This window comes from Prionailurus bengalensis, chromosome B1, assembly GCF_016509475.1.
Source record: "Prionailurus bengalensis isolate Pbe53 chromosome B1, Fcat_Pben_1.1_paternal_pri, whole genome shotgun sequence".
Lineage (NCBI taxonomy): Eukaryota > Metazoa > Chordata > Mammalia > Carnivora > Felidae > Prionailurus > Prionailurus bengalensis.
Window position 1 is genome coordinate 7,577,253 of NC_057344.1, and position 13,441 is coordinate 7,590,693.

Below are 13,441 nucleotides of genomic sequence, written 5' to 3' on the forward strand. Positions count from 1 at the left end.
GGAACTAGAGTGTATTATGCTGAGCGAAATAAGTCAGGCAAAGAAAGACAAGTATCATATGATTTCACTCACATGTGGAATTGAAGACACAAAACAGATGAACATGAGGGAAGCAAAAATAATGTAAAAACAGACAGGGAGACAAACCATAAGAAACTCTTAAATACAGAGAACAAACTCAGGGTGGCTGGTGGGGGGAAGGGCTAAAGGGGTGAGGAGCATTAAGGAGGACACTGGCTGGGAGGAGGACTGGGTGCTCCATGTAAGTGATGAATCACTAAATTCTACTCCTGAAAAAATATATATATCTATTTTGATTTAAAAAATGAGTAAATAAAAATCCCTGGGGTGCCTGGATGGCTCGGTCAATTGAGCACCCAATTTTGGCTTAGGTCATGATCTCCGGGTTCATGAGTTCGAGCCCCACATCTGGCTGTCTGCTGTCAGCACAGAGCCCCCTTCAGATCCTCTGCCCCCTCTCTGTCTCTGCCTCTCCCCCCACTCACACTCTCTCTCAAATATAAATAAAAACATTTTTAAAAAGTTAAAAAATTTAAAAACCCTCAAATGCCATCAAACATTTTATAGAAAAAAATAGGATTTTTTTTTTTTTTTCTTTAAAACTATGTTTAAGCCTGGTGGCTCAGTCGGTTAAGTGTTCGACTTCGGCTCAGGTCACAATCTCAACGGGTTCGTGCATTCAAGCCCCACGTCGGGTTCTGTGCTGACAGCTCAGAGTCTGGAGCCTGCTTTGGATTCTGTGTCTCCCTCTCTCTCTGCCCCTCCCTCGCTCACATGCTTTCTCTCTCAAAAGTAAATAAACATTAAAAAAAATTTTAACTATAATATAAAATAAGTTCATATTCTTAATTGTTTTATAATCCATTGCTCAGAGGTTCTGTCATTGCATGGCATTTCGGTCTATTCCCCTCTTTCTCAAAACATGAAGCAATTCTTCTGGCTCTTTCCTACCTCATAAAACTCTTCACTTAACCTTGGATCCATTAAAAGTTTTTTCTGTCCTTCTTTCTCCCTTCCCTCTCCCCTTGTCCCTTACCCCCTCTTCTCACCTTCCTCCCTCCTGCCTCCCTCCCCTTCCTTCCTTCCTTTCTCCTTCCTTCCTTGTTCTGTTTTGTTTTTGGTCCTTGAAATCTGCTCCATGAGAGCAGGCTTGTATCTTCACCTCTTAACTAAAAACACTAATTTCAACAGGCTTCTATCAATGAAAAAGCCATTAAAGCAAAAAAAAAAAAAAAATGGCATTCCTGAGTTCCTTCTATTCTACTGAACACTGCAGATTATTTCTCAAAACACTGTTCTCCTTTGACTCTCCTGACATTATGTTAACTCTGTTTCAAATGCTTTGCAGCAGATTCTTCTAGATCTTTGTGGCCTTGATGTTTTTCATCTTATCTAAGGGACGTTGGTCAGTGTTGAATCCCTTCCACGACCGCATCCTTAACTCTGTTCGGGACAGATGTGGACTCATTCCACACCTTTGCCTTCTTTCCCATCTCCTGCCATGATGAATTCTAAATACATTTTACATAAAGAGGAATCACATTTTGCATTTCTGTAACTTTCTACTAAGGCGGCAAGGTCGGCAACATTAGACAAACAGATTAATGGGAAGAATGTTCGTTGGTTTCTATGCCAATAATCTGGAAGCCACTGCCTTCAGAGTCTGGACATGACGTCAAATACTGGGGAAGCAAACACACATTCACACATTCAATAACTGCCATGACAGATGGAGAGAGAAGACATTGGGAGCAGACAGAAAGGCTGACTTTCATCAGATGCAGCATTTACTAAACTCCAGGCACTTGGACACCATGTTCATGGTTCCTACCATGTTACCCAGCAATGTGTAAAAATGTAATGAATCACTGAGCACTTACTATACTCAAGATTCTTGTCAAACACCTTCTTTTTTTACACAAACATCCTTGTAAGATAGATATTGATGGTATTACTCCCATCAATATCCAGAAGGCCCAGAAGGCCCAGAAGGTTACTGGGGGTTATTACTCCCATCAATATCCAGAAGGCCCAGAAGGTTAAGTGACAGAAGGGCCCAAGTTCCACGGCTTCCATGAATTAGGTTAAGAATTTATTGAAATACTTGTTTTAACTACTTCAGCAGCACCAAGCTGCCTCCAGGTTATATGGTTTATCCCCTAGTAGTATCATCATTACTCTCATTTACTTCATGGGTTTTTTTTTTTTTTAACTTTATTTTTGAGAGAGAGAGAGCAGGAGAGAGGCAGAGAAAGAGGGAGAGAGAGAATCGCAAGGCTCAGCCCTGACAGCACAGAGCCCGACGTGGGGCTCAAACTCACGAGATCATGACCTGAGCCAAAACCAAGAATCAGACGCTTAACCAAGTGAGTCAACCAGGCACCCCTACTTCCTGTTTTAAAATACAATTTTCATTGTTAGTAAAATATATTGTCAATAAAACTTTCAATTTCTACCATAAATAAATAATCAGTATTGCTTATCTAAAAAAAAAAAAAAAAGTTTTTACCAAACGCTCAAAGTCTACAGCCTGCCCTCTCTTTATTATAAAAGGAAATATCTGAAATATCATTGGTACTTTTTAATTATTTGGCCATTTTTTACCTTGAGCATCACTTTACCTCTCAGTTGATGTAAACCAGAATGCACTTATCATGTGATATAAGGGAGATCCGTTAAGGTAATTCCTGCGAAATGCATAAAACTAACAGCACTAAATTAGGAGTCAGTCTTGATTTAATCAAAAGAGTTGAAAAAAAATGAGATGAGAATAACTTCATCACTAAAATTCTATTTTGTTTAATGCCGTGACCACCTAAAATAAGGTAATACCCATCTGAAATGGAAAGACAGTACAACACAGTGTTTGGGAGCACAGACTGCCTGAGTTCAAATCCCCTCTCTGCTGCCTGCTACTTCCTTTACCTTGGACAAATTATTTAAACCTCCGTGTAAAAATGAAAAAGGCAATAATAATTAACACAATTGTTACGAAGATTGATCACTAAGTACTCAAAAACACTTAAAACATGGAAGTTAAAGGCCAATAATATAACCATGTTTTATTTTTTTTATTTTTATTTTTTTAATTTTTTTTCAACGTTTTTTATTTATTTTTGGGACAGAGAGAGACAGAGCATGAACGGGGGAGGGGCAGAGAGAGAGGGAGACACAGAATCGGAAACAGGCTCCAGGCTCTGAGCTGTCAGCACAGAGCCCGACGCGGGGCTCGAACTCCCAGACCGCGAGATCGTGACCTGAGCCGAAGTCGGCCGCTTAACCGACTGCGCCACCCAGGCGCCCCTATAACCATGTTTTAGATGACTGAGGTTATCAAATGTTTTATCTCTTCATGAATCAACACTGTAAGAGCTCCACGTATATAACACCACTGCCTTCCTTTTTAAACAAAGTATGTTTATTGCTTAAAAACAAACAAATGTTGGGGCGCCTGGGTGGCTCAGTCGGTTGAGCGTCCGACTTCGGCTCAGGTCACAATCTCACAGTTTGTAAGTTCGAGCCCCAGCCCCGGGTCAGGCTCTGTGCTGACAGCTCAAGAGCCTGGAGCCTGCTTCGGATTCTTTGTCTCCCTCTCTCTCTACCCCTCCCCTGCGCATGCTCTGTCTCTGTCTCAAAATAAATAAATAAATAAAAATATTTCTAAAAAATTCTTTAAAAAGTTTAAAACAGTGCACGGCACATACGCAATATTGTGCTTGTTAAACACATAAAATAACAACACTTGGCACCTCACTAGTACACACCCCGTGCTTCGGAAAACCCCAAGCCGGGCACATCTTGGACAGTCTTCATGCAGGAAACACATTTAAGTTGTGCTAACGAAGGTAAGCCAGGCAATAAAGTTTTACATTTCCACAGAGAAACAGAAAGGGCCTGGCAAAGAGCGAAACCAGGCATGATCACATGGTTGAGGGTACGAAAAAGCTAAGGTGAGTGGACGGAATCAGTGTGGTCAGCGGGAAAACGTAGGAGAGAGAACAGCAGGAAACACAGTGGTGAGGATAAAAGGCGGGGTAAGAGCCGTGCTTGAATGGAGTGTGCTGATCATCGTAGGGGACGAGGTGGGGGCGTGCAAGAGGGGAAGTGTGGTGACCATCGTAGGGGACGAGGTGGGGGGATGGAAGAGGCTGGCACCTCCCGCAGGAAAGACCATCAGAGCGGAGGCAGGAGGGGGAGCCGCTGAGTGCAAGCAAGCTGGACGACACGTGACAAGCCAGGGGGGACGGTAAGAGACGCTAGGGGCCGGGTGTAGTCCAGAGTCATCGACAAACGAAAAGAGGGGATAAGAGAGAACCAGGTATATCCGGGGAGGATGAATTCATTCCGTCTGGAACATACTGCGGTTAGGGGAATAGAGGCATGGCCGGGTGGACGTAGGGGGGCAGCTGGGTCCGGCGACAGCGATTCGGGCGTTATGTACACGTAAATTCTTGAAGCCATAAGGCTGGAAATCATAAGCCGTCTCCAGGGGGAGGGTTTCAGTCATCTCTGGAGAGCATCACCCACAATAAGGCTAAGGAATGGCTGGGGCAGAAGGGACAGACAGGAAGTGTAGAGACCTAACAAGCTGAACGAAGAAAAGAAACAGAAACGTCACATCACTCCTGAAATGTAGCTCTTGGTAACACTTTCTAGAGCAGGAACCGGATTAGAATAAAATGTAATGTATCGGAGATACGGGTAAAGGAATAAGGTGGTAACGGTAGCTCCGCTGGCCTGAGGAAGGAGAGAAGGCGGGCGTTCTGGAAGAGTTACTTCTCAAAGCAGGCGCCGGGCTTCCCGCCTCAAAACGGGCGAGGCTGCGTGTTAAACGTGCAAGCCCGCTTCTCAGGCCCAGACCTTCTCCACCTGAACCCCGGCAGCGGGACCCAGGAATTAGTACTTAACATATTCCCTCAGTTATTCTAATGGAACAAGAAAATTAGAAGTCGTAGCACGAGAAATTTTACAGCAGCAGCAAGAGATACTTCTTCTGCTATTATGCAGTTTGGGTGGTTGCGACACGTTATGCGGGACGTGTCGTGAGCGACTGCTCCGACAGGTGATCTTGACGAAGTAAAGAAGAATTTAAGTACACGTCATATTACCTCATGCGTTATTCCCACTATCCTGGTTATGTAGGTCAAGCCTTTATTTCTCGGTGAGACGAGGCTGTGTCTGTGTGTCATGTGCACCAAGTATATGGCTTCACAGTATCTACCCTTGTCCCTCGTCAAATAACTGAAAATAGAATGAGCCTGGATCAACCAAGTTGAAAGGCAGAACCTAACTCTTTAAGGCCGCTAGTAAGTTTCCGGCTGAAACTAATGCCCTCCTTGAGTTTGAACCCATTTCTTTCACCCTAATTCTTATGTTTCAATTGTCTAGGAAAAAGACCAATTTTTTTTTTGTATCGGAAATAACAACTCTGATCCGACCCTCTCCAGTTAAAAGTGAAAAAATGAGGGGCGCCTGGGTGGCTCAGTCGGTTAAGCATCCGACTCGGTTTCAACTCAGGTCATGATCTCCTCAGTCGAGCAACTGAGGCCCTCATCAGGCTCTATGATGACAGATTCTTGGGATTCTCTCTCTCCTTCAATAAATAAACTTTTTTTAAAAAAATGATAAAATGAGAATTTAAAGTTCTGTTACATTGAATGTTACATGTTTAATTTAGAAACATATGTTCCAAAAATCAGAATATTTAAGCCCATACTTATTTTTAGTCAACACCCTACCAATTCACATTACGTGTTTTGTATAATTAACATGTTTGTGAAAAGTGAAGCAAGCTTCTGACCGGTTTTGCCACAAAGCATTTAGTTCATTATGATGAGAGGATATTCAATAAAGGATTTATTTGACCTACATTCTACTGTATGACAAAAGCTTGATTCTAAGTGAAATAAAGAGCATTTCACAATCGCTTCAGAAGTTCCCCCATTTAAATTAAAATAAGAAAGACAAGCTGATCTTATTTGAAATTATTTTGAGTAGAGCTTTATCCCAGCATCCTCCTAACACATTTGCACCCAGGCATGAATTTCCACACTCAACCGTTCTGCTGTGAAATTTTAGCGGGACTGCCTAGATTTCTTCGTATTTCTAATTAAAGATGCAGTCTTTTATCCTATATGTTTCAGAAAACGTACATCAAATTTTCCCTGGCAAACCTGAGGCTGTCTCTACGGCAAAGCACACTTATAAGGCATCTCTTGTAGAAATGAGACCAAGTAGTAGTTGGCTACTGTGATTCTTTTTCTCTCCTTGGAGACTACATTGCTCCTTAAATCACAAGGAGGGATCCAGTGCCCCTCCCCTTGAATATGTCGCCCATAATGACTTTCCTGACCAACAGAAGGCAGCAGAAATAATGTTCTGAGACACAGGACGTTCTGGGTCATAACAATCCCCGTAGCTTCTGCCTGGGTTTCTTGGAACCCTTGCACCAAGACGCTGCCTCTAGGAATCAAGCTGCCATTTTGTGAAAAGCCCAAGTCCCTTGGAAGCAGCCCCAACTGACATCTCAGCCAACAGCCAGCTGTCAGCACTGCTATGTGAGACCTACCTGAGACAACCAGCCCAGCCAAGTCTTCTGATGCCTGAATCCCAGCAGATACTGGACTGCAAAGGCACCAGATTTCAAACAAGATCTGCTCAGGAGACAGCCCACAGAACCCACAGAGATTAATGATAAACTGTCATTTTAACTCACCAGTTTTGGGGATACTTGTTATGCAGCAAAGATAACCAGAACATTAGTTTATCTTTTTCTGTTCAGGCTCAGACTCTCGGGCTTTTGTAAATTTTCCAGGGAGAATAACATACTAGAGGCCAAATGACCCTTAAAAGTTTTACCTAGTAGCCTAGAATCATTAAAATGTTCTTAATTTGCTTAATGAAAATAGCTCAACTCTATCTTCTTTGCATGTTTTTTTCTCCTCTGTTACCGAATCAAGATCTGAGCTACATAAATTCATACCAAGTACCCCCAATGCCCTTGGGGAAAACAGAAACCCCAAGATTTAAATGACTCACCCAAAGACATAAAAAATTATCTTATTTGTCCTGCTTCAAATCCGGGCTCTTTATGCCCTGCTCATAACTGCCTGTAGGGGGTCATATTTTTCCTAAAACTAGTATGAGTTCAAAACAATACGATGTCTCATTATTCCTTGCCTAAATTTGCAAATAATTTTACAGATCCTTAACCAAGTCCATGTTTACCGAAACTGAACGAGAGCAAAATATTTCCTCCCGAGAGTCTTCTCATCAAAATTTACAGAATCCTGGATCTAAAGCTGAATGTTAAAGATGGAACATTTCATTGTTCTAATTTTAGGGCATTTAGTCCATTTTATGTGGTGTATGTTCCTTTCTTTTCCTACCCCTCAACCAGCACACCTTATATTCTCACTTTCGTTGCATGGGTTTAACTCTTACTAGAGGTTAGCAACCCTCAGATCTTTATTTCCCTTCTTGCTCCCGGGCTCTGCTAAGTTCTCATTATGCATTTCCAACATACTAAACACTTGTGTTTAGATGTCTAGCTATCACCTCTTAATTAACATTCCAAAAATGAAATTAATTTTCTGTCCAAAGCATCCGGAAAATAAAGCATCTGGTTAATCCTTTAAACATTCTCAAGGGACCCACTATTTCCCCAATTTTCAAGGTTTCCAATCTCCAGAGAGAGATGATTCACTTTCCTTGCTATTACTCGATTGCCTATTTTTACAGCTTTCTCATTAGAGGTATCTTTCACCTATCTTTTTTTCCCCATTTCCACTCTTAACCACTCTTCCTCTATGACTGGTCTAGATACATGGCCTATCATTTCAGGATTACTTTGACAACTAAGTCTATCTTCTGGGTCTCCTCTCTCCAATTTATCCTTTGTCTTAAACACCAATCAATTCATCTCCTTTAAGCACTGATTTCATTGTAATTCTTCTGTGCTCAAAAACCTTCCATGACTCCCTATTTCCTCTGGTATAAATTCTAAATTCCTCTGGTTACTTTTGAAGGCTCTCCAAAATGAGGTCCATCCTGTCAACTCAGCTCCAAGTCTTACTGTTCCCCAAAACTGATTTCCTTCCTGCTTTGAGAAGGGGCCCATTGTCTACCTACAACACCTCTTCCCTTCCCAAACCCTTTCACATGGCCCAAATCAGCTCCAATACCACACCCCCCGTGCAGCTTCCCACAGTAACCTGTGGAATGAAATAACGCCCAACGTCATTTTTTAAATAAATAAAACAGTAGGTGATGTGGTTAGAAGAGAAATTAAAATATTCCTGACCCGTCTCACACTGGAGCCTGGAACTCTACCATTAGAGAGATGAGAGGACAAAGTTAGCCTTGCAGCTAAAATGCAAATACTCTTGGCCAAAAGTTAGCCCTGCATTGTTTTCGTATCAAACACCTCATCATATCCTTTCTGTAGGGGAACATTTGAGGGCAGAGGGGAAAACTTGTTGCATAACTAGACAAGCTGAAGCCATTGCTGAGGAAAGAAAATAAAAGAAGGAAGCAAGAGGTGCCAAAATGTCAATTTGCCTACTTTGCAAATAACCTTCCTTTTTTTTTTTTTTTTTGAAAATTAGCCTTGTGCATTATAGATATAACTATAAATTATTCAGAGTATTTGATTAACCGATTATTCTCATTCTTCTCCCAAGCTAGAGTATGGATTTCTTCTCCTGAGTCAAACAAGAACTGATTGCTACATTCACTCCCATAGCACCATCTTCCTTTCTATAAATGATAAATTTCGGTTGTCATGACACCAGAGAAGGGTGGATTCAGCTTGCTGGCACAGTCAGGCATTCTGCTACCCTGCCTTTCCCCCTTCATCCTGGCAATGAGGACTCCAGTGCCCTCACCCCCTGCTACCACAAACAAAAGAAACTCTGACTGATGTTCTGTGTTTTTCACAAGTAAAAGAGGAGAAAGATGACCTCAAGTAACCAAGTGTTTTCTCTGGAGTTCCTGTACATATTTCCCCTCTTCGGTCTCTCACCGACCCCCATCTGCTTGGTGGCTCTTCCTATCTCTGGACTGCGTGTCTGGGTCATTGTCCTGAGTCCTGGCATCTTGATCTCACTCCCCATTGCTGCACACCTGTTCTTTCTCCACTCCCTGACCCCTGGGTTCTCACTTGCTTCCTCTACCCACTCTCTCTCACTGGCCGTCTGACATCAACAGGAATTTCTCGTGGCCACAATTTCAGTAAGAAAAATGTAATGGTAGAAGGAGGCGGAGACAAATTTTAGGCATCTGTCAGATTCCAGATAGGAAAGAGAACTCATAAGGGCTAGAGACCAAGCTCAGGATCAGCCTAAGGGCTCAGGTGTTAGCTCTAACTCCTTTCCACGATAACACCTTCCCATATGTGGGATCAAGCCTAATTTATCCAAGGGCATCGAGGCAAACTCCAGGAGCAACTGTGTTCATTATAGTATGCAAACAGTAGAGAAACAATTAGCTTCAAAATCAAGAGCACCTTGTCCTTGGGTAGGCAGCCCACTCAAGCTTAAGGTTACACGGCAAACAAGTTCGTTCCTTCCAGAGAACATTCTAGAGAATGTTGGTTGCAAACAGCATCTTAGGGCTTTCAGTAGGGTAAATGAGTAAATTACACTAAGTCAATTACTTTGGCTTTCCATTTTTGAGAGCTTTTCTCCTCCGCGCTTATTCTAACAAGAGTTTATATTCCTATGCACAATGAAAGACAGGAAGGAAGACCAAGCCTTAAATACTTTCTGCCCCACTTGGGAAAGTGTTTTATCTTTCCTTCTTAACTTGGAAATAGTCCTTCAATTTCAGAAAGCTTTTAAAGCCAGTCCATTCTGGAGATCATTTGCAACACTGCTTTATTTTTCAAAGGCCCTGAAAATGGGTCTTTCTAAGACTTCCGGGTCAAGCGAGAAGAGACTGTGAATGTCTTGACCACAATTAACATTCACAGGCAAAACTGTCCTCAGCTTTCTCTTTTTTCCTTTCTCCTGAATTGGCCAGCGTCTATAAACTGCACCGATTAGCAGTCAAAGCATCCCCTAACCCTTGAGCCTGTGGGAACTTAGGAATTTCAACCCGAGCACGTCTATCCCAAAGCCTCCTTTACTCTGGGGGGGTGGGGGAAAAAAAATCCTTTACAACAAAGGACAAGGGAGAGGCTGGGGGAGGGGCGCGCACTGGACTTGGACGAGAAGAAACGAGCGTGCTGGCGTTGACCAGTAACCCCGAGTGCCGGCGGGTCGCTAATCAGTAACCCGGAGAAGCCGTAGGGCCCGACGCTGGGCGCCCCGAGCCCAGCACACCGCAGCCGGGAGGCTCCTCCTCCCCGGCCCCTCCCTCGCACCTCGGAGAACTCTCCCCGTGGAACCAACCTCCTCGCGCCGGGTGTGCAAGGCCTGTGTCGCACCGGGCTCTCGCAACCCCTCCACCCCACCCGACCGCATTCCTGGGGCCGGTCCAAGCCGCCGCCGCCGCGGCCGCCAAACTCTGGAGGAGTGGACCCCGTCCAGGGACTCGAGCGGAGCGGAGCTGCGCGCAGTGCACAGCCCGGCCACCCGAGCGGGTCTGGACGCCCCCTCGACCACGCCGTCTGCCCCGCTGGGGTGGAGGGGAGAGTCCGCCTAAAGCCTCGGCCGCAGACCTTTTTGTGCAAGGCCGGCGCTCAGCTGAGAGGGGACCAGAAGGTGTCCCCGACCTCGCCCCGCGCCGGCGGCGCCGGGACGGGAACCGGAGCGAAGGGAAGTTGTGCGAAGTTTGCGTTTCTCGCGCCCCGACTCCACTGGCTCCCCGAAGGGCAGGCGGCAGCGCGGGGACACGTGCGCACGTCAGTCCCCCCCTGAACCCCGGCTCCCCCGGCCGCCCTCCTCCGCGGCGTCCCCGGGCTGCGGTCCCCGCGCGCTCGCCACCTCCGCGCCCCCCACCCCCACCCCACCGGGTGCCACCGCGTCCCCACCGCCCCGCGCCCGGGGGGGGGGGGGCAAGTCCCGAGACAGACGCGGAGGCCGACCCCACACCTACTCTCCCCGCGGTGCCACCCCGCCCCCGAGGCCCCGCGCTGGGGCGCCCCCGCCCGCGCACTCACCCATGGCCCGACGTCCAGCTGCCCCGCGGCCCCGGACCAACGTCCCCAGACGAGCGCGAGCCACCAAGTTCTTCTGGCCGCTCCTCAGCTCCCGGCGCCGCGGCGAGTGGCGGCCTCCCCCCTCCGGGCCGAGCGGCTCTCGGGGCTCCCGGCACCTCGGAGGACGCGCAGACCCCTCCCGCTCCCCACCTGCCTCCTCGGGCTAATGGCTACTGCCCGGCCCTTCGCGCGCGCTCTCCTCCCCGCGCCCCCCACCCCGCCCCCTTTCGCTCCGCAGCCAGCCACGTGCAGACGCCTCCCCCCAAATGGGAACTACACACCACAGACACACGCATTGTCTCCCACCCCACCCCTCCCCCCAACCCGGGCAAGGACCCTCTGGCCAAAATAACCACCCCTAACTTGCAGGCTAAGAAGAGATCATTCCAGAAGAGACAGATTGGTTACGATGATTTCGCATTCCCTAAGATCTTCTCTTAAGTATGCCATTTTTCCCTTGATAACGATACTACTGAAGACGAGGAAGAGAGAAATTCCCCCTTTTAATTTATATTAGGTCTCTCTTCCTTCTTCTGTGCTATATATGTTGGTTTCTGTAACCTGGCAAGGCTCCAAAGACCTAAAAGCCAGTCCCCTCCCCCCCGCCCCCCAACACACCATAATATGCAGAAGTCACCTGGAAAATAAATGACTCAATCCAAGAGGGAGCTGACGCTGCAGAAACAGCCCTGGTCTTATCAGCCAGGAGGAATGGATTGTGATTCTGGCTCTACCACGGATATACTGGGACTCAGTTTCCTAATTTGTAAAACGAAGGATCTGGAAAACCTGATCTCTAAGGTCTCTTCAAGTTTAAAAAAAAAAAAAAATTATGTAATTATAATGGCCTAGTTCTTTCAGGATTCAGACTGGAGAAGTTAATTTCAGCAAATCCGTCCCCAAAGTGTCTTAAGCTTCTTGCTTAGCCTAAAGCATACAAATCGATGCGGCGAACAAGTGGAAGTAAAAAACAAAGTGGACACGGTTACTACCCCTGAGGAGCATGGCTATCTAATGCAGAAGACGTGATATGAAAAGTAAAGAACATTATGCTTAGCAGAAATACAGAAACGCAGAGCATATATTTACAACAGCATAGAAACATTTGCACAGCTGTTTCTCACATAATGGAAGAGGTATGCTCCTGGAAGCATGTTGGAAATGCATTTCAGTTAAATGGGAATAGAAAGTTATTCTTGTGGGAGGGGAAAGGAAGTGATCGATAAAAGTTGTAAGCGTTCAGCACTCCATTCAGAAATGCATCACCGTTCTGGAAATGGAATCTCATGAACTGTGATTGCAGCAAAGCATAACTTATACATGGGTTCAATCAAGATAAATGATGAATGTATGGAGATTAATTCCTAAACTCAGCTTGTGAATCACCACAGATAACCAGCCACCACTTCCGAAGGACCTATTTCAAGATAGCACAATTCTAAACAATTAGATTTCCCAGTGGCGTTGTATCATGACACTGAAATATGAAATTACAACAGTAACAAATTAAGTACAACTTACGAAATGCAGGGCACTGTTCTAAGGGCCTTATATTAATTCACATAATTCTCACAACAAACTTATAAGGGAGATACTATCATTCCCACTTTCCGGATGAGACTGAGCTATAAACAAAAAAATCACCTGTCCAAATTCACATGGGTAATAAACAAGAAGGTGAGATTCAAACCTCAGCGGAAATGCTCCAGAGCCCAGGATCTTAACCAGTTCACCACACTATCTCTCAGATTGATGAGGATTGCTACATGCTTGAAAAAGACGGTGGTATCTTCCGGCACTGAGTATAATCTATAAATATTTCAGACACGCTCAGTGACTTATAAGAATTTTGAAAAACACTAAAAATATCAGCTGCTATATACTGCCATCTAAATCATGATGCTGTCTCTCTTTTGGCTGATTATCAGTGAATATAGAAAATGTTTTGATGTTTAAGTAATCTATCTTACAGTGACCATAGAAATGGGCATCAATATCCTGAATTTCAGGTATAGAAAAACCATTCTCTCCCCCGAGATTTAACAGATTATAAATTACATAATTTATAAATGGGAATGTTGAGTAATGCATTGTCTCAGTTTCTACGTTCTAATCATATCACCAATTCTTCAGCATTTCTGCTTTCTCATGCCACACACCTGACTGTCCATCAAGTCTCCAAACTATCTCTCTCCTCCTCCCTCATTTCCAGCCCCACTGCCTGGGTCACCTCTTCACAAGTCCTGTGAGGATGGGACTAGCACTACCTTTTTTAGAACA

At 45.0% G+C, this 13,441-nt stretch overlaps 1 protein-coding gene across 1 annotated transcript in view; it reads right to left on the reverse strand.

Annotated features, from left to right (window-relative positions):
• Positions 1-11,321, reverse strand: part of GPM6A (glycoprotein M6A) — a 356,248-nt gene extending 344,927 nt beyond the window's left edge. Inside the window, exon 1 of the mRNA XM_043557795.1 lies at positions 11,123-11,321. Coding sequence (XP_043413730.1) covers positions 11,123-11,126 — 4 coding nt within the window. The 5' untranslated portion in view covers positions 11,127-11,321. The remainder of the gene's footprint in view (positions 1-11,122) is intronic.
• Between the last annotated feature and the right edge of the window lie 2,120 nt (positions 11,322-13,441).